Here is a 19,292-nt window from a genome sequence, read left to right as displayed (position 1 = left end):
AAAAATAAAAAAAAAAAAATAAAAAAAAAAATTAAACAAAAACAAAAAGAAAATTGAATTAGTTTGCAATTTTCATACTGTAGGCCTTAAGTTGTGCATAATTAAATAAATAACTGGACATAAACAAAATAATTGAAAAATGAAAAAAAAAACTCACCAAATTATTTATTACACAAAATAAAAAATAAATAAAAAACTTGTAAACTGTTAAACTGATTTTAAATATTGTCTAAGAGAATTTTACTAAAAATAAAAATCGAACGAAAATCAAAGCAAACTAAAATTCATTTTCAACATATATATATATAGATAATTATTATAAATGGCGAGAGAGGTCAGCACCAGCAGCGCCATTGCATGCTGCTGCGCTTCTTGGGCAGCTGCCAGTCCATGATGACGTCACGGCCCAGCAGACGATTATCCTGATCCTCCTGCAGCATGGCCCTGGCCATCAGCTCATTGCACTCGAACGTGACATAGGCACAGCCCATCAATTGGCCATTGCTGCGCTTTGTTATGTGCACTGATTGCACTTTGCCGCGCAAACGTTCGTCCGGTATGGCAACGCTGGGCGCGGCTGCTGGCTGGCGCCAGTGCTGCCAGAGTCGCTGCAGCGGACGACGCGCGATCTGGTTCGATTTTGCGGGCTGCTGCGCTGCTTGGATTTCAAGTCGGGGCACTGCGTAAGTACAGAAGACGAATATCTAGAGAATCGAAAACCAAAACAAACAATAAATTGTATATATTTAAAATCAGAAAAAAAAAATAAATGCAGTTTTCCAGAGATTTTCATGAATTGATTTGAATGTGATTTCCAGCTTTGATTTTTGCAATATTCTAAAACTTGGAAAAAGTGTTTATTAAAAATTCTATTTTTTTTTTATTTTTATTATTTTTTTTATTCATAAATTTTTTAAGCCAAAAAAAAGAAAATTTTTCAAATTTTAATTTTAATTTTAATCGAAATCACATTAAAAATTTGAATATAAATCTCTGGAATTCCCTTTGAGAAGCCGCCACTAAATAATGCTCAGATATATATATATATTTTTTGTTTCTTTTTTTAATTCCGTTTATACATTTATTTCACCAAATATGTGTTAATTTTGTTTTTATTTTTTTTTATTTATTTATTTATTTTTTTTTTTGTAATTTCATAATCTTATTTCATTTGAAACTGATATAGTTTAATATGTTAAATGTTTTTTTTTTTTTGTTTTAATTTTTGCATTTCTTGAAGAACTCTCTCTATATATATGTATTGTTATATGTATGCGATTAACAAGAATTCCCGACATATTTTGTTATGTATATATGTATATGTATGCATATGTATCTGTATGTTAGTATGTAGGTAAATATGTATATCGATGGTCATCATTTCGCATTTCAAGTGTGTCTGTGTGTCTGTGTGAGTGTGTGTGTGTGTGTGTGTGTGTGTGCTAGCTAATGCGCACCAGTGTTGCCAACTGCAGCTTAGAAAATGTAACTGAATCCAGTGTTAAGAATAGATTGAAAAAGCTGAATTGTCCGTTGAGTAGCCAGAAAAAGCCAAACTAGCTTGAAATCTAACTTTTTCGGCTGAAAATAGCTAAATTTGAGCTGGCCACACTGTTGCGTACATATATCAATTTTAGCTATTTATTTTTCTTTTGAATTTTTCTTTCTTTTTCTTTTTTCGGTTTGATATTTCTTTTAATGCTTAGTTAAATTCATGAACGCTTTAACGATTAAAACAAATACGCGTATATGAGCATTATATGTATGCAAGTGTGTGTGTGTGTGTGTGTGTGTGTGTGTGTGTGTGTGTGTGTGTGTGTGTGTGTGTGTGTGTGTGTGTGTGTGTGTGTGTGTGTGTGTGTGTGTGTGTGTGTGTGTGTGTGTGTGTGTGTGTGTGTGTGTGTGTGTGTGTGTGTGTGTGTGTGTGTGTGTGTGTGTGTGTGTGTGTGTGTGTGTGTGTGTGTGTGTGTGTGTGTGTGTGTGTGTGTGTGTGTGTGTGTGTGTTTGGCTCTATAAGAAAAGCGCAGCCCATACTTAAGTTAAACAGAAATAGTTTTCTTTTTGTTTTGCCTCTATTTAACATTTTGCTAAAGAAATTTGTAGTTTATGCTAAATATATATATATAGCTTTCATATTTTTTTTTTTTTTTTTTTTTAATAATTCATAATCAACCCAACAATATAGCTACAGATGTATGTAAATATGTCTCAGCTAAACACTTGCGAAAACTGAAAAGAATTTCAATTTCGAGCTTAGGCAAGTGTTTTTTTTTTTGTTTTTTTGGTTAATTGATTCGGGTTTCGTTTTTTCTTTTTAATAAGTAGTTTTAGGGCCTATAGATGCATATTATGTATAGTTTTTGTTTAATGCAATAACAAGTTATATGTTGGTTATCATCTTGAAAGGCAATCGAGAGTGTGTGCTTTTGTAGATATAGCATAGATACAATACATATATATATTTTAGTACTAATAACAGAACATAACATAATATAGCTATTTGTATAAATCGAGTATATGTTCAATATCATGTTAATATGTAGCTAATTGCAATTCAAATCGAACGCGTTTTATACACTTTGTTTTTTTTTTTTTTTTACAATCAACTGTAAATGCTGCTGACAACTCTGCTTGCAAATTGAATGCGCGCTGTAAATGCTGCTGATAACTTTTTGCTGGCAAACGAATCAAACTAATTTCATTATGGCAGTTGAATTAGGCGCTTAAAGTAGTAAACAATTAAAACAATTTGTTAAACAAATTAAATACACATATATATATATTATTAAGCAAATTGAAGAAGTTATAACTAATACCAATACTGCTGTCGTATGTGTGCTTCTAAGCCTTCTCCTCCGTGAAGTAATTATCTTTTTTTTAATTGTGAATGGTCTTGTTGCTTAGTATTTAGTTAACAATTAATATTAGTTATATATTATATACAAATACATGCGCATATTATTGGAAAACACAGAAAACCATCATCATTATATATGTGTATTTTTGTAGGTAGTTAGTATATGTATATTTCTTCTTCTTTTTTTCTTTCTTATTTTTGGATATTTCTTGGGGAAAAAAACACTTTAAATTTATATATATATAGTATGTATGCATTGGGTTTTAAACACATCTAATAGAACAGAACTGTAATTGCCTTTGATATATGTTTTATCTCATAGTATGTATATATATATATATATATTTTTAAATATGTTTATATGTAACTTGATTTCGATTGCGATTTGTAATTTGTATGGTAATTTGATTGATTACATATATGGCATTTCCATTAAAGTTGCACATTTGATTCTATGATGTAGGAGAACTTCGGAATAATTCCAAACACAAAATATCAATCCTTAGTATTTTTCAACAACTTCCCCAAAATATCCATACATAAAACTAAAAAGCTGTTCGAAATATGAAAACGAAAGATAACAGTCCAGAAAATAGAGCGAGTCTTCAATTTGAATTCAATTTTCGAATGGAATATGATTGTGAGAAAAGATTGAAAATAAATCAGAACCAAATGCTCGCTAAGTTTCGACAACATTTTGGATAATTTCTTGACAAACTTAATACTATCTATGGATCCTACTGGACCTGGTTGTTGTTCTTGTTGTGGCGTATTCCTAGCGTCGCTTAAAGACCAAACCCGATGGCTCGTTATACGTTTCCTGTGCGCCGCAGTGCAAAGAGTATACAATTCAAATGATATTGTAATTAGATTTTAGTTTTTCGATTTTATGTACAGCATAAACATATGTAGGTGTATAAATGTATAAATAATAGCAGGTAAAAGTACAAAAAATTACACAAAATAAATACAAAATCAATGGACTACTAAATACACAAGATGTACGTAAGGTAAATGTATAAATATGTATATAATGTGTGTATATATGCATGTAAATGCAAATCAATATCAAATTAAAGCTAAAGATTGGCTAACAAGGATACAAAGGTGTTTGGGCTGCGGTACTTTTAACTTAAAATTAAATAATTGCTAAACAACTAAATAATAACAATTAACAATATACATATACAGATAATTAGATCATATTGCAACAAATTAGAACTAAACATCATAAGATAAACTAGCTTTCAAGACGTTAGGCGTGGCGAGAACAAATTGGCTTTACTTATTCGATAACCAGAAGAAATTATATAATTTGAGCAAAAAACAAAATCTAAACTGGAATGTGTGCGAGAGAGCGCGAGCTGGGGATGAAACTACGTGTAAAGCATCGTCATGGTTGTGGATTTTTGTTGTCGTTTCTCGTGGAGATTCACTGTGTTTTAGTGCCGTTCACTTTCGCTGGCTTACCGGACGTGACAAATGGACCCACATAGTTGCTGGGAAACAGACCGGAGAGGCCGTTCAGCTCGCCGCGCCACCATTCCGGCTCATCGCGGCCCAGTACGCTGATGATGTCGTCCTTGTCAAACGAGAGCTCATCGTCGTTTTGTGCTTTGTACGGATAGAGAGCAATCACCTTGTCTGCAAAAGCACAAAACAATTAACAATTGTTTTAAATTTGTAATTAATTCAAGTATTTTGTATAGCCAACCCAAAATCTGTTCGGTCATCTCAATGCGACTGCCGGAAACGGGCGTATTGCGTCCACTGTTGCGTCCGCCCTGCAGCACCTTGACGTAGGTGGCGGGAAACCAGCCGATTTGACGCCGTCTGCCTTTGGCCTGCAGCTCACCCTCCCACCAGCCGGAGTCGGTCTTCTTGCGTATCATGATCAGTTGGCCGCGCGTCAGCGACAACTGCTCCGTGCTGGTGGCCTCATATGGTGCAATTACTTGTGCTATCTCCGAACGCTTGGCGCGCATGCCCTGCAAAGCAAAAGTGAAAGGAATGGTGGTTAGTGAAGTTTTATGGCGTTGGAAATGTTTGGGCGCATGTAGGTCAACTATTTACGGGTGTCATGGAAGAAGTACGTGACATGGGCCGGCTGTAGCTTTCGGCCGGTTCGCTCTGTGTCTTGTTTTGTGTGTTTATCTGCGATACTTCAATGTCAAGATCTTCGATTGTATGCGACTCCTCCAGCTCAACCGCCTGTGGCTGTGACTGTGCCTGCGGTTGGATCGACTCTGGCGCCTCTGGCTGAGCAGCATAAGCGGCAGCGGCAACAGCATTAATGCCATTCGGTGTGACCTCCTGGACGAGAGCGAGCAGCATGATGTGTGTTTATCGAGATGATTGGGGTTTAGCAAATGAAAAGCATTGGATTAGTAGATGAGCACATGGATATGGTTAAAACACGACTAGGAGCTATTTGTATGCCATTGCAGTGGGGATATTTCTGACTATATTCAAATAGATATAGATCTGATTAGAAAACATTTCAATTTAACTGCAAGGGCATTTCAGCTTCGACAAACCGGAGTCAAATTATATTTCTTGTATTAATTGTGACCATTTTAGCGACTCACCTGCTCGATGGGCTCGGGCTCGGGCTCGGGCTCGACAGCAGTTGGAACTGCATTGGCAGCTGTGGCTGTGCCGACATCCGCTTTTTGCACATAGTTCGATGGGAACATGCCGGTGCGATTGCCAATGGTGCCCGTCCACCATTCGCCCTCCTTCTTGATGACCATGACCATTTCGCCGGCGCCAAAGCTCAGGTCACCCTCCTCAGCGGATTCATAAGGATATGCGGCTATATAGTATTCGACATCGCCTGCAGCAGCAGCAGCAACAGTCGCTGTTGCCAGCTCTGGCTGTGCCGCCAAGGCGTTATTGTCCAAGTAGCTGTCGGTTTGGGTCGCGGGCTCGACAACATCTGGCACTGCCACTGCCGCTGCTGTTGCCAATGCCATTGACTGCACCTCCAGCTTCTCCACGTAGGACTCGGGAAACCAGCCGGTATGGCCGTTTATTTCACCAGCCAACCAGCCGGGTTCGGCGTTCTGTTCCAATGGCACCAGTATTATATCGCCTGGCACAAACGTAATCTCCTCAGCGTTCCGGGCATTGAACTCGTAAACGGCGCGATATTTAACGAAACCTTCCGGCGCCGGTCCACTGAGATCGACAACAGCATCGGCAGCAGCAACTGTGTCAATGCTTAGGCCATAGCCGGCATAGGCATCAACAGCTGCGGCTGCGGGCACGCCGCTGGCCGCAGAGCCGCCCCAGGCGCTGCCCGTATCCCAGGCGGAGGTGGCGCTGATTGTGGCTGCTTCGTTCTTGCGATTATATTTCAATTCCAGCACCGCGGTGCGCTCTACGTCGTACTCCTTGTACAGATTCTCGCATTTGGTAATCAGCGCAGCGAGCTCGGCCTTGAGCTCCTGCATGGTCACATCGTTCGAATTGAGATCCTCCTTCTTGGATTCGATTTCCTTTTCAATGTTAACCACCTTGTCCTTGATCTGCTTGATCAGTAGCTGCAGTCGAGATTGGAGTTAACAAAATTTATATTTTTCCTGATATATATATATTTGCCCAGTTGCCCACCTGCTTGTGCGCGAAGGCGGCGTTTAGCTGCTCCTGCTGTGTCGTGTCGCCGGCAATGCCGCCGCTCGACTTGCTCTTGGCATCCCACTTGGCGCGCTCCTGTGTTAGCTGCAGCAGCTTGGCGTTCTGCTCCTTAATGCGCACCTTCAGCTGGGCCATTTCGCTCATCGAAGTGTCGCGCTGGGTGCGCATGCCATCGATCACGGACTTGACATTGGTCACCCCGGCGCGTGTATCGCAAATCTTTTGCGACAGATCCTTAATCTGCGAGAGAGAACTGCGTTAGCTCTGGTGGAATATGGTGAGAGTAGCTACTCACCCTCTCGTTCAGCGTGCTGAGCTCCACATTCAGTTGAGTGTTGTGTGCCTTCTGCTTGAGCACGCGTTCCTGCTCCCTTTGCTTTTGTGCATTCATTTCGGCAATGCGTGCCTGCTCCCATTCCTGCTGGCGCTGCTTCTCCAGCTCCCTGTCAAAGGCACCATTAATAAGTTTTTCGTAAGTTTTTCCTTTGCAAATCGCACTCACTTTCTAGCTGCCTCCTTGGCCTCCAGTTCGCGCTTGCGCTGCTCCTCCTTTTCCTGCTCGATTTCACGCTGGCGCTGTAGCTGACGCTCCAGTTCCTCCTGCTGCTTGCGCTCGGCTTCCAGTCGCGCCTTCTCGCGCTTGTCCGCCTCTTCGCGTTCCTTACGCTCACGCTCCTCTCGCTCTTTGCGCTGCTGATCCTCCATAAGCTTGCGCCTGCGATCCAGCTCCACCTTGCCCTTCTCATAGTTCTCCTTGCGCTTATCCTCAAATGAAGCTGGACAAAGGGTAGACAATTGTTAGACTTTATTATTTATATTTCCTTAGGCAATACTTACTTTGCGGCAAGCCCGCAAGTGGATCCGCATCGGACATGACGGCGCCCTGTGAAGAGACCGACGTATGCCGCGAGGCGGGCTGCGAGCCGGGACGTGAACCTGCGCCAGACACGGAGCCCGGTCGCGACTTGTTGATCTTGCGCAAGCTGGGCGGCACCCAGTCGAGTGGCAGGCTAACGGGTATCTTCTCGCCAGCCATGGCCTTCTCGCACAGAAACATGGCCAAGATGAACTCATCGCAGCTGAGCCGCCCATCGCCATCGACATCGGCCAGCGTCCAGATCTGCGCCAGCGTCACCTGCGGCAATTTGCTCTGTACAAGAACACCTCGCGCCTGGGCGCCCGTCAAGTAGCCGGAACGGGTGCGATCATTGGCATTGAATACCTGCGTATATTTACGTTTCTGTGCCGCCTGCACGGCCCACTCGCCCTGACTGTGAATGGAGGCGATTAAAAGAGGCTCACAAAATGTGTAGAATTCATGATATACTCACGGAGATTCAATGGAGGGCGCGCGTTCCGAGATGGACATATGCCGACTAGATGGATTGCTTTGCGGTGGCGAGACAATCGCTGCAGGCACAGCAACTGGAATGGGCACCACCGGAACTGGAACTGGAGCCGGAATCGGTGGCACCACAATTGGAGGAGCAGCAATAGCAACGGGCACAGCCGGCGGCACAGCTGCAGCAATGCTTTTGAGCGGATCCATTGGACTCATTGAACTGGTCGAACCGCGTGGCGTCATTGTGGGCGTCGGACCGCCAATGGCAGCCGCATCCGTTAGAGAGCTGAGCAATGTGGGCGGCAACGTTTTGGGCACCTCCAAGCCTCGCAGCTTCAGATTGATAAGCTTACAAGCTATGCTAAACTCATTGATGTTCATTTTTCCATCGGAATCCGTGTCAGCCAGTGCCCTGCATATGAAATACAACAAACAACATATTAGAGATGTGTGCGTGAGTCGTGAGTGGGAGAGTTTTTATTTGAGCTATTTGTATAAATTTCTTAGTGTTAAATTTATTTGACAGCCTAATTCAATTTCCAATAAATTCGAACTTGGGATTAATTTATACATTTTAAATTTTGGTAAAATATAATTTCTATTAAGCAATTTGGTGAAGTTTTTCCAAAAATTTATATACAAATGTCTTACAATGAACGAAAAATTACATATAATTTATTTATTTTTATTTTTGACAATTCTAACTTTTTGTATTTCTAATTTTTGATCAACCGCTGCACCAGAAGATGAACATTTTTTTTTTAATTTTTTCGTCACGAAATTTTATGATAATAGCGTGAGTCGTGCTTAAGCATGAGCGCACGCACAGTTGCCCAAAGACACATCTCTAATTCATATCAATGAAAACCAGAACAAAACAAAACGTCAGCAAAATAACTGTTGTTGTTCTGTTCTTATCTTGCCAGCAGCGTTGCATTGCCGATAGATGTAATAAATACATAACAAGTGAGTCAGTTCCGTTACTTACCATATTTGACCCAGGATCAACGGCGGCAGCTGCGACTGCAAAAAGAATCCTTTCGCCTGGGCTCCGGTCACAAAGCCGCCCTGCGGTTGCAGCGCTTTGAACTGCTCCTGATACTTGAGCTTCTCACGCTGGGTAACAGCCCACGCATCCACTGCCGGATTCATTTTGTTGCCCTTTTTGCTGTGTGTCCCTATGTGGAGTGCGGGCTTCGCAAAATTTTCTGCTTGCTACAAATGTGTACGTGTGTGTGTGTATGTTTTATGTTATCCACACACGCTTTACGCCGTGTATTTCTCGTCTAACCGACTCTGACTCCCCCACACCGACAACAACAACAAGCTTTCTCGCAGTTGTGTGTGTGTGTTTTGTTCTTGTTTAATGCGCTCTCTTCGGCCGCTGAGTACACATCAAATACATGTCATGCTCCTCTCCAATGTGCACACACACACACACATTCGCTCGCGCTGGCTTACGCTCTTTTTACTATTGAGTATCCGTTTTGCTCCCACCACCCCACAATTTTTCACAATGGATTTTTATGGTTTACCTAAAATGCAATTGCAAATTGTTAAAAACACATCATCACTGGCTTAACTAACAGCAACAACTACAGCAGATAACAACAAATTAACACCTCGTCACATTTGTAAATGTTTCAGTTGTATCGGAATTGTCGCTCGTATATTTGGTGGGCGTTTTGATTGCCCGAAAAATCCATCTTTACCGAGTTTCGGTATTGATTTCTTATTCAACTGTCTGCTGTAGTTGTATGTGCAATGTGGTGCTCTTGCAAGTGCTTACTTTTCATTTGAACACTAAATTTTTTTAAGTTTTTGTTATTTTTAACTTCGTTTTGTCGTGCAAATTAATTGTTCACGAACCAAGCAAAACGAACTATCCCTCAGGTGAACGAGCCAAATGAATCACCATTGATCTACCTTGTTCATTCACTAGTTCAGGGCTACTGAAGACCGCTTGCAATATAAATTGGTTCCAGTTTTTACTAGTTTTATGCATAAATGTATAGCAATGGTTCACGATCTAATAAAAAGCAAGCTCTACGCGCTCGCATTTTATGGCGTTGGAAATAATTTAGGCGAAAATGTGATCCTGATATATAGCCACATGTGAAGTAAATATCGCCACATCCTCATTTAGGGTTGCCGCCAAAGCAAATTACAATCGATACATTTTCGATAGCTCACGTCTCCCACATTATCCAACGCAGCGTTCTTTTCTGTGCGAGCACGTGTGGCGACTGGTAATATCCGCTAAAGCAACGGCGAATAAAATATGTAACAAAATGTCGGAAACTTCAGAAGATGAACAAACGCAATTGCAAACAAGCGATGAAGAGCTAAGCGGCGAGGAAGAAGAAATTGAAGAGGATGCCGACGCCGAAGAAGATGGCGCTGGAAATGCTGAAGAACCAGACACAAGTGACCCCGATGAGGCGGACGAAGCAGAAGAGGCTCCCAAAGACGACCAGCCGCTGACATGGAAAGATCTAGTAAATTTCTCAAAATAGCCAAGTCAATTTCATACTTTAACGGAGTTTACCCAAATGTAGGGCTTAAATGACACGTTGTGCAAGGCGTGCGAGGAGCTGAAATGGAAGGCGCCCTCTAAAATTCAAAAGGAGGCGATACCTGTTGCACTGCAGGGCAAAGATGTCATTGGCCTGGCCGAAACCGGTTCGGGCAAAACGGGCGCCTTTGCTTTGCCCATTTTGCATGCTCTGCTCGAGAATCCGCAGCGCTACTTTGCCTTGGTGCTGACGCCCACACGTGAATTGGCTTTCCAAATAGGCGAACAGTTCGAGGCGCTGGGTGAGTGTACAGTTATAAATTTCCATATATATATATACAGTGGCGGCCAAGCAATTGGGCACTCTTTAAATGAGTGTTGCTAATATAATTGCCGCCACTGTATATACATACATGTCCACAATGATGTGAAACCCTTTTTGATTTTATGTTCTTCAACGAAAATATGAAATTATTATTTCTTTATTCGTCACTACCTCTGAGTAAATTAGCTGTACTATAAGTATGAACGCCAGCGATTTGCCCTTTGCTAAAAATATTTCCCATTTCCTGCTCCACAGGCAGCGGCATCGGCATCAAATGCTGCGTCGTGGTCGGCGGCATGGACATGGTGGCGCAGGGTTTGCAGTTGGCGAAGAAGCCGCACATTATCATTGCGACGCCCGGTCGTCTGGTGGATCATCTGGAGAACTTGAAGGGCTTCAATCTGAAGGCCATCAAGTACCTGGTCATGGACGAGGCTGATCGCATACTCAACATGGACTTTGAGGTGGAGCTGGACAAGATATTGAAGGTGTTGCCGCGCGAACGGCGCACATTTCTGTTCAGCGCGACGATGACCAAGAAGGTAAAGAAGCTGCAGCGTGCCTCACTCAAGGATCCCGTCAAGGTGGAGGTGTCCAACAAATACCAAACGGTGGATCAGCTGCAGCAGTATTATCTCTTCATACCAGTCAAATATAAGGATGTGTACCTGGTGCACATCCTCAACGAACTGGCGGGCAACAGCTTCATGATCTTCTGCAGCACCTGTAACAATACCGTAAAGACGGCGCTGATGCTGCGCGCCTTGGGACTCGCCGCCATACCGCTGCACGGCCAGATGTCCCAGAACAAGCGTCTGGCGGCTCTGAACAAATTCAAGGCGAAGAATCGCTCCATCTTGATATCCACGGATGTGGCCTCACGTGGCCTGGACATACCCCATGTCGATGTGGTGATCAATTTCGATATACCCACGCACAGCAAGGACTACATACATCGTGTGGGCCGGACGGCGCGTGCCGGTCGCTCCGGCCAGGCCATCACCATGGTCACCCAGTACGACATTGAGCTGTATCAGCGCATTGAGCAGCTGCTCGGGAAACAGCTGCCGCTCTACAAGTGCGAGGAGGACGAGGTCATGGCGTTGCAGGAGCGCGTCGCCGAGGCGCAGCGCACCGCCAAGCTGGAACTCAAGGATCTGGAGGATAGCAAGGGCTACAAAGGCGGCAAGGGGGGCAAGCGTGCTGCCGCCGACATCGATGATTCGGAGCAGTTCACGGGGGCGCGCAAGCGCATGAAGCCCATGGGGGGTAATAGGGGCAAGGGTGCGGGGGCTGGCCGTGGCGGAGGCGGCGGAGCGAAAAAGAATTGGAGCCGGGGCAAAAAGAGAAACTAGCCTTTAAGTTTATTTAGTAATGTAATTTAATAAAAAAAATAATAATTGATATACACAGTTCAATTGTGTAAAATGCCAGAATACGTGATTTGTACGATATTTTGTTAAAATGAATATTTGTAAACGCTGCTCAACAGCAAATAACGATAAAGTCCAGAGTCCGAAAGGTCAAATGTTTGCTGCAAAGAAGAGAGAGGGGGAGTATTATAAGAGAAGATAATCGTTAATATAATATTTTGAAGTGTCCTAAAGCCAAACCGAGTTGGTAAAAAATTAAATTGGGAAGCGAATCAGCGACATTTTTCATGTAAATATATATACATATATATATTCTAGCTTTTATAGTGGATGATGTTTTTATAGTTTATATTTCCGACTGTAAACTGTTTCAGAAGATATATGGACCAAGCCTGAAATGAACTTTGACCCAAATCAGCTCGATTCCAATTAACTCAAAAAGCGCCGAAGAGAACTAACGGCTTCAGGCATTGGATTTATCTAGCCATATTTGGTAGATTGTTAATCTTAATTGAAATCTAAGTGCAATTATAAACTAAGAGTTGAATTGTTTCATACTTAGACTAACGTCTGGCAAAAACTGAGGATGTATTAAACTGGACTTACAAGGCAAAGAGTTGGAACCAACCTGATATTGATCAAACCGAGCATAGACAAGGAGTATTTTAAGGACTTAGAGCAATTGGACAACCACATAACATAGCCCATATATACAGCTACATATATGTTTAAGGATTTTTAACTTCGGTTTATAGCTTACCCGTTGTCCTAAAAATCGCTCAAATCGATATTATCCTCGAAGGTGTGTCGAAACGGATTCGTCAGATTGTAGGCCATTTTGTCCGCTGGCGGCAAGCTGACGTAGCGATGCGGCAATTGTTGCTGCTGCTGCTGCTGCAACAGCAGTTGCTCCCGCATCGCCGGCTGAGCTGCGTCCGCCTGCACCTTGCCCGCAGTTTCGCTCCAGTTCTGCAGGATTTTAATAACCGAGCTCAGAGCTTCGTCATTTCGATCGATGGGACTGAAGAGCACCAGTTCCCAACATTTTTTAACCAGCACCGGATCATTCTTGCCGACAGCATCATGGGCCAGGCAGGCCATAAATTCGACGGGTATGGGAAAGCTCTGATTGTAGAACAGATGATTCAGATTTGGTATGTAATTAAACCAATCGGCTGCAGCGAGTATTCGGAGCAGCTGCATGGTCAAATCCGGATAGGCGTGACCAATATTTGGACGCCACAGATGCTTCATGAAATGCGCCGCCGCCAATTGAGGCGCCAGCTCGTAGCGCAGCAGCAGATAATAAATATCCGTGATAAAGGGCGCACAATATGCCATATATAAGCTACAATCCTGAACCATTCGCAGCAGATGCGACCGCATGCCACGATTACCGAAGATCTCAGCAAATACCACGAAAAAGTTTCGAAAGAGCAGCCCATGACGCAACACCATGCTGTACGTGTCGCATAATTTGTCCAGCTTCATCGACTGAAGGCGCCGCTGCACCTCCCACGGACCGCTGAGCGTGTGCTGGCAATTGATTTGGTCGCATTGCCCATCCAAGAAGCGCCAGCATTTGATGCCAAATATGAAATATTTGCATTCGTTTGTATAAATATTCGGAATGCCGGAGAGTGCATTGTCCGGTTCCGGTGGCAGGCGAAACGGTGGCGCAAAGATTGGACCGGAGTTGGCTGTCGTTTCTCCGGCTGCAGCTAATCTTGTGCTGCCTCTGGCAGGCCGTCCCTTTGGCAGCTGCTGCTGCGGCGGCTGTTGCTGCTGGCTTCTCATAATTTGAGCCTCCGGCTGTTTCCCTTGCTGCCGTCGTGGCAGTTGCTCCGACTGTCTGTTTTCTTTCTTGGGTATGCGAAAATTCATCAACTCGCTGAGACGCGTCTTGGCGGAAGACACCGTAGAATCAATCTGAGCAACTGTCTCGAAGCTCTCTTGAGCTCTCACTGGCTGTGCGGCTGCCTTTTCCTCCAGTGCAACTTTTGTATTTTCAGTTGGCTGCTTGGCTGAATTTGTATAGCCAAAGGGCTCATCTTCGCCGTCCCAGGATGTGGTCACTGATATAGCATCAATATCGTCATCATCATCATCATCGCCTTCGTAATTGAGCACATTATTCATAACCGTGTCCAGCTCGAGTGGCGTTTTCTCAACTATTGTTGACAAATTGGGCAAATTATCAAAAAAATCCGTTGTATCAGCTATTTGATGGTCAATCTCACTTGGCGTTTTGTCATTAAAGATCTGCAAACAGCGATCGATTTCCTGAACGCCACATTTGCCATCGTCGGCCAATATTTGACCCAGATCCGTGGGTGCGGTAAGTGGAGCGGTCAGCTGCATAGCCTCATTGATGAGCATATCCTCCAGCTCAGATTCGGCATTCGAATTATGCTCAACAGGTTGCTCAAGCGACTGCTTGGAGCAGTCTTTAGTCGGGCTTAAATTTAGCTTGTGCTTATCTTGAGTTTCTGGCACAGCTTCAAGATGTTTTCGGCCCTTGGGCATGCAGAGATTTTCCGGCTCATTTGATTGCAAAGTGGAAGTGGAAGTCGAAGCAGCGGATGTGGCTGAATCGTCAGTCGGTGTTAAATCGATTGCTTTTTGCGACATGTGCGCGATTTGAGCGTTCATCTGCGGTAACAAAAGAAATTGATTATTATGTGGCAAGTACTCGAGGGTGGCGCAAACTAAGATTACAGCATTTGATTGACGCTTTGATCTGCTGCATCTTCTAATCGCATTCAGCTGCTGTTGATCTTGATTTGGTTGTTGCTGTTGTTCTTGGTTGGAGCATTGTAAGCGCGTGCGTATTCGACGTGGCGCGGACGCCTGCTCCAACACAGCGTCTAGCTCTGGGCTTGTATTTTTAGCTTGCTTTCTTTTATTTTGCCTGGCTGGAGTATCCGACTGCCTTCCCCTTTTGGTGCTTTTCTACAGGGCAGACAAACAAGTTCTTAGGTTTTATTCAACATATTTTTGTCACTCATGTCACATACCTTGGGCTGCGACGACACGATATCCGGCTCAGAATCGGTCTGATGCTCCTCTTGATCTGTCTTTTGCCCATGTTGATCCTGCTCCTTTTGAAGTTTCTGCTTTTGAATACTTTGCTTCTGTTCTGCTTTCTGCATTTCAATCTCTTGCTCCAGCTCAGTTAGTAGCTCTTGGTGTACTTTTTGCCTTGAGACATGATCTTGTTGCGGTCTCCGTTTTTCTACCACCTGCTTCAGCGGCTCCTGCTGCTCACTCTCTTGGCCCAGCTGATTCAGCAGCTCCTTATGATTGTTTTGCTTTCTGTTCTGTTTTAATTGATTCGGAAGCTTCTCATGCAGCTCCGGTTGAACTTTGTGGCTGCCAATCTCTTGTTGCAGCTCATCCATCAGCTGCTGGTATACTTTTTTCTTCTTATTCTTTATTATTTGTTGAATTTGCTGCACCTCTGGTGCTTTGTGCTGGGCAACATCTTGTTCCAGCTGCATTCTCTGTTTTCGATTTCGTTGCTTCTGTTCCTGCAACTCATGATCCGGCTCACTTAGCGGATCTTGTTGAAATTCCTGCTCCCAACTCTCGGATTCTGGTAGTTCCAGCTTCTCCAATAGAGTTTCCTGCTTCTCCATGTTTTCATATACATGAATAAGCTGCTTTTTTGGATTTTTATGCAACATAATCTTCTCCTGCTTCTGTTCAGGCTGCTGTTGCTCAACATCTTGCTCCAGCTCAGTTATTTGGTGAATTTTTTGTTTCTTAAACCTAAGAATTAGTTTATTCTTTTGATGGTCCTGTAAATTTTGCTGTCCAATTCCTTGCTCCAACTCATATAGCAACTCTTGCTGAATTTGTTGCTTCTTAATCTTAAGAATTATGCGATCCCTTTGTTGATCTTGAGCTTTCGGTTGTTCAATTTCTTGCTCCCGTTGATCCTGTTGAGTTTCCTGCTCTACATTCACTACATCTATCTCATCCTCTTGAGCTTCCAGCTGTTCAAGCTCTGTACCCGCGTCCTCATGCTGATTTTGCTGCTGTTTACGCTTTTCATGTATCTTACCTAGCTCCTCAGCTTGAGCTTCCTCCTCATCCGGTTGACATTCCAACGATGCATCCTGGAGAAGAGATGGACGACTGTACTTGGCTGTTTGTTTGACGGCGCTTCTTCTCGAATAATTGTTAGTAAATTTTGGAGCAGGTGTATCCTCGTTTACCATCTGTTCGTCAGTTTCCTTTCCCTTTGGAATCTGATCTTCAGTAGCTGCTGCTCCAACTGTATTCCGGGTCTGCTTCTTGGCTTTGGTTGTCTTTGATTCTTTCGACAACAAGACATTTGTCTCCGATTTAATGCGCTTTCGCCATATAGCCAGTGGCTCGGATTCGTTATAATTGTGGACCAACGCTTGCTCAGCTTTCGGTTGAGATTTACGTTTCGTTGGATTCAATTTTGGCGGCTGCTGTTGCTGATTCCCGACTGCCTGATCGTTTAGCAGATGATCGATCTATGTGTAGGAGAAGAAACTTGAATGTAAATTAGATAGATTAAACAGCCCAATTGTACATTTATTTACACTTTCAATGCGTATATATGGATCTGTGGGAGACTGCATGCATTTCCAGAACTCTTCGTAGTTTTCCTGCCATTCCTTGGCCGTATATTTCTCTATGCCCGTCTGTTGTACTATTTGCGCCCACATCCGTAAAATATCACGGCGACGCATCTTTAATTTTCAAATTCTATCCACAGTTTTTTTAAGTTAAATCCCAAACGATTCCACGTGAAAATTTTAACGACAAATTGCGCCAGTATTTGCTTTTATGTCTCGCGCTGTGACAAGTGCCGTTATGTCGGGGCTGCACAAATGGTGACCAGTGATACTTTTTGCAAATTGTCGATAGGCAATGAGTACTTTGCGAATTTCTTATCGATACCAGACAAAGGATCAAAATACTCAATTGCAGCGCTTTTTCTTATGGTTTGATCTTTAATCAATAAGGATTCGGAAATCTCTTACATAAACTTAATGTCAGTAAAAAGTTTTACTAACCTCAAGCAATATATTGAGTGTATCGATAAGTGCCATCTACTTGAATTTGCTGTCACCTATCATAAAAGTAGCGCGCCTTTTGTTGAGTTTTTTAGATAATTGCGCCCAAATCTGTTTTCGTATGTTTTTTAAATAAAAAACTTGTAGTGCGTAAAACATGCAGTCAATTTCTTATGTATACGAATGTGTATATGTACATGTATACGCATCGACGTATTTTATTGGCCCAAAAGTACATTACAATTAATCTAATTTAAAATGTCTACATTATAAAACAATATTAAAGGTCAAAATTTTACTAATCTTAAATATTTGCACAACGCACTCGGCCAATTACAATCGCGAATTGCCTAACACTGTACATCGAATAGCTCGCAGATGCCTTCGTCATTTTTCAGTACGAAATTAAAGTCTTCTCGTGGTGGATTCAGTTGCACCAGCGGCGGATTTTCTAAAATGACAAAAGGCAAAAACCCATATTAGTATCATACAAGCAGTTACAATTATATTTAAGCTACCTAAATGTGGATCATCGGGATAGAAGCGCCTCAGTGAGTGGCCAGCCATATAATTTTGAAAGATTACTTTCGCCGTCAGCTCAGTTTCGAGTGCCTTCATCTCCTCCTTCAGCTCGGGATTACAAGAGTACGTATGCTCGTCCTTGATTACGTTGCCTGTGCCGGCGCCTGCGTCGCTGGAGTGCGACGGCGACGACGATGGCGATGGTGTGTCCAAATACCGATCATCGAATGGCCCATCCGCATCATTTGGATTTGTCGTACCCTTGCCCTGGTTGGTTACCAGGCGTATATCGATCGTGCTGCCATTATCCAACGAAACACGTAACTCATGCTGCAAAAATAGTTAACAACAAATAATGAGCTGGAAAATAGGCTTTAAATGGGTCCACCTACATCGCTGCGCTGAATTTCCACCTCCTCGTCATAATTGGGTATGGTAAAGACGGAATCATCACCGTAGATTTTCAGTAGGTCATCTCGTGTTACGTACGCGTATGATTGATTGGTTGGATCCTGCATAATATAGTGCAAATTACGCTGCGCATACTCCAATTGTCTGTCCAGATCCTCTTCGATTGTTTTTAAATGATTCGTCCTTTCGCAGGCAATATCGTATTCCTTGCGGTCCTTGGCATTGTTGAAACCTCCGCCGCTAAGTGAAACATTCAAACATGAGATTATTAATTTTGAAAAATACATATATATAAGATCTATATGGTATTTCTATAGTGGAAACTATAGAGAATTCCCCGGCAGTGTGAAAGTCTCTTCACAAGTGAAGTCTCTAAAGGCTCAGGTGCAGGAGCCCACAAAGCCGTCAAAGGAATTTTGGTTAAATAAATAATAAGTATATTGTGACCGGATTGCCTTCCGCACAATGTGGGCATAATCCTTACCGCCAACGCACTAGCGAACAGTGCCTGCCCTTGTCAATCAGGCCAATGCCCTCCAGGACGTTGGTGATATCATAGATACGACGTTTCTGCACGTCCAAGATTTTCGTGGCCTGCAAGAATATATTTGTGAGTGAATTAGAAATATGGAAGATGCATACGGGTGTTACCTCTTTCAGATCAATCGAGCCACCATTCTGTTTCATCAGTTCAACGAATTTTTGGGTCAACAACACCAGCGAACCCACCGAGCGCTGCTGTTGACTATGGGGCTGTGGTGTTTGTGATGTTTGCGTTGATTGTTGTTGCTGCTGTTGTATTTGTATTTTGGGTTTTTGTGGTTCCGTCGGTAGGTCTATGTGGAAGGTGCCATAGGTTTTTGATTCCGACTCGGCCTCATGGCCACTGGCAGAGTCATCAATATCGGGGCTGCTGCTGCTGGCAGTGATCCGCTGCCTTGGTACTACACCACCAGATTTACGCTTGTACATGGCGCGCACTTAAATAAAAGTCTCTGTTCGATGTTGAATGGCTAATTTGTTGGCCCTATTGAATTGCTGCGTGTTTAGACGATGAAAATATTCACGTATTTTTATTATAAATCTCAATTAAATACAAATGTTGGCGCTTGAGCACAATTCCGCCATTTATGTCACTTTTTTTCATTCTCCCAGCACTGCGCACCAGTGTTGTACTTTGCCAACTTATCGATCAACCGCCACAATTAATCTAACAAAAAGGTTGGCGCAATTAACTAATGACGCCTTTATGCA

The 19,292-nt window shown here is 43.0% G+C and overlaps 4 protein-coding genes across 13 annotated transcripts; 1 reads left to right on the top strand and 3 right to left on the bottom strand.

Moving 5' to 3' along the window:
* Positions 1–308: 308 nt before the first annotated feature.
* On the bottom strand, positions 309–9,705 carry LOC115768566 (intersectin-1). 6 transcript variants are annotated; one of them, XM_030713186.1, is made up of 12 exons: positions 9,628–9,705; positions 8,827–9,373; positions 7,828–8,250; positions 7,334–7,767; positions 6,999–7,272; positions 6,792–6,939; positions 6,473–6,736; positions 5,446–6,402; positions 4,931–5,170; positions 4,572–4,845; positions 4,328–4,501; positions 311–679 (listed from the first exon to the last, which is right to left on the bottom strand). In XM_030713186.1, the coding sequence occupies exons 2-12, from the start codon at positions 8,988–8,990 to the stop codon at positions 336–338; spliced, it is 3,696 nt and encodes a 1,231-aa protein (XP_030569046.1). In that variant the 5' UTR covers positions 8,991–9,373; positions 9,628–9,705; the 3' UTR covers positions 311–335. The 6 variants fall into 6 exon arrangements, with proteins under 6 accessions (XP_030569048.1, XP_030569045.1, XP_030569046.1 ...); XM_030713188.1 differs by lacking the exon at positions 4,931–5,170 and having other exon boundaries at positions 309–679; XM_030713185.1 differs by lacking the exon at positions 9,628–9,705 and having other exon boundaries at positions 310–679; positions 8,827–8,990.
* A 176-nt stretch (positions 9,706–9,881) lies between these two features.
* On the top strand, positions 9,882–12,046 carry LOC115768567 (probable ATP-dependent RNA helicase DDX47). Its single transcript, XM_030713191.1, has 4 exons — positions 9,882–9,958; positions 10,027–10,336; positions 10,397–10,655; positions 10,934–12,046. The coding sequence occupies exons 2-4, from the start codon at positions 10,130–10,132 to the stop codon at positions 12,031–12,033; spliced, it is 1,566 nt and encodes a 521-aa protein (XP_030569051.1). The 5' UTR covers positions 9,882–9,958; positions 10,027–10,129; the 3' UTR covers positions 12,034–12,046.
* An 87-nt stretch (positions 12,047–12,133) lies between these two features.
* Positions 12,134–16,913, bottom strand: LOC115768565 (putative mediator of RNA polymerase II transcription subunit 26). 4 transcript variants are annotated; one of them, XM_030713183.1, is made up of 5 exons: positions 16,629–16,913; positions 15,069–16,559; positions 14,292–15,003; positions 12,812–14,222; positions 12,134–12,212 (listed from the first exon to the last, which is right to left on the bottom strand). In XM_030713183.1, the coding sequence occupies exons 1-4, from the start codon at positions 16,776–16,778 to the stop codon at positions 12,820–12,822; spliced, it is 3,756 nt and encodes a 1,251-aa protein (XP_030569043.1). In that variant the 5' UTR covers positions 16,779–16,913; the 3' UTR covers positions 12,134–12,212; positions 12,812–12,819. The 4 variants fall into 4 exon arrangements, with proteins under 4 accessions (XP_030569043.1, XP_030569042.1, XP_030569044.1 ...); XM_030713182.1 differs by having other exon boundaries at positions 12,812–14,703; positions 14,770–15,003; XM_030713184.1 differs by having other exon boundaries at positions 12,812–15,003; positions 15,069–16,172; positions 16,272–16,559.
* A 397-nt stretch (positions 16,914–17,310) lies between these two features.
* LOC115768546 (transcription factor E2F2) lies at positions 17,311–19,176 on the bottom strand. 2 transcript variants are annotated; one of them, XM_030713155.1, is made up of 6 exons: positions 19,136–19,153; positions 18,690–19,076; positions 18,523–18,632; positions 18,020–18,278; positions 17,624–17,957; positions 17,311–17,556 (listed from the first exon to the last, which is right to left on the bottom strand). In XM_030713155.1, the coding sequence occupies exons 2-6, from the start codon at positions 19,008–19,010 to the stop codon at positions 17,456–17,458; spliced, it is 1,125 nt and encodes a 374-aa protein (XP_030569015.1). In that variant the 5' UTR covers positions 19,011–19,076; positions 19,136–19,153; the 3' UTR covers positions 17,311–17,455. The 2 variants fall into 2 exon arrangements, with proteins under 2 accessions (XP_030569015.1, XP_030569014.1); XM_030713154.1 differs by having other exon boundaries at positions 18,690–19,176.
* Between the last annotated feature and the right edge of the window lie 116 nt (positions 19,177–19,292).

The sequence above is a fragment of the Drosophila novamexicana genome, unplaced genomic scaffold (assembly GCF_003285875.2).
Source record: "Drosophila novamexicana strain 15010-1031.04,08,12 unplaced genomic scaffold, DnovRS2.1 tig00001834-arrow-arrow-pilon, whole genome shotgun sequence".
NCBI lineage: Eukaryota > Metazoa > Arthropoda > Insecta > Diptera > Drosophilidae > Drosophila > Drosophila novamexicana.
Note: the sequence above shows the minus strand (reverse complement) of the source record. Positions and strands in the feature narration are given on the sequence as shown.

Excerpts from the sequence above, each read along its gene's own strand:
- LOC115768566 (XM_030713186.1), bottom strand. The coding sequence starts at position 8,990 with ATGAATCCGGCAGTGGATGCGTGGGCTGTTACCCAGCGTGAGAAGCTC. Across the intron at positions 7,273-7,333 it reads ACTTGCGGGCTTGCCGCAAA|CTTCATTTGAGGATAAGCGC; the intron begins GTAAGTATTGCC and ends CCCTTTGTCCAG. Across the intron at positions 6,737-6,791 it reads TCAGCACGCTGAACGAGAGG|ATTAAGGATCTGTCGCAAAA; the intron begins GTGAGTAGCTAC and ends TCTCTCTCGCAG.
- LOC115768567 (XM_030713191.1), top strand. The coding sequence starts at position 10,130 with ATGTCGGAAACTTCAGAAGATGAACAAACGCAATTGCAAACAAGCGAT. Across the intron at positions 10,337-10,396 it reads CGCTGACATGGAAAGATCTA|GGCTTAAATGACACGTTGTG; the intron begins GTAAATTTCTCA and ends ACCCAAATGTAG. Across the intron at positions 10,656-10,933 it reads CGAACAGTTCGAGGCGCTGG|GCAGCGGCATCGGCATCAAA; the intron begins GTGAGTGTACAG and ends CCTGCTCCACAG.
- LOC115768565 (XM_030713180.1), bottom strand. The coding sequence starts at position 16,778 with ATGCGTCGCCGTGATATTTTACGGATGTGGGCGCAAATAGTACAACAG. Across the intron at positions 16,560-16,628 it reads CATATATACGCATTGAAAGT|ATCGATCATCTGCTAAACGA; the intron begins GTAAATAAATGT and ends TCCTACACATAG. Across the intron at positions 15,004-15,068 it reads TCGTGTCGTCGCAGCCCAAG|AAAAGCACCAAAAGGGGAAG; the intron begins GTATGTGACATG and ends TCTGCCCTGTAG.
- LOC115768546 (XM_030713154.1), bottom strand. The coding sequence starts at position 19,010 with ATGTACAAGCGTAAATCTGGTGGTGTAGTACCAAGGCAGCGGATCACT. Across the intron at positions 18,279-18,522 it reads TGTTCGCTAGTGCGTTGGCG|CGGCGGAGGTTTCAACAATG; the intron begins GTAAGGATTATG and ends TGTTTCACTTAG. Across the intron at positions 17,958-18,019 it reads TGGAAATTCAGCGCAGCGAT|CATGAGTTACGTGTTTCGTT; the intron begins GTAGGTGGACCC and ends CTATTTTTGCAG.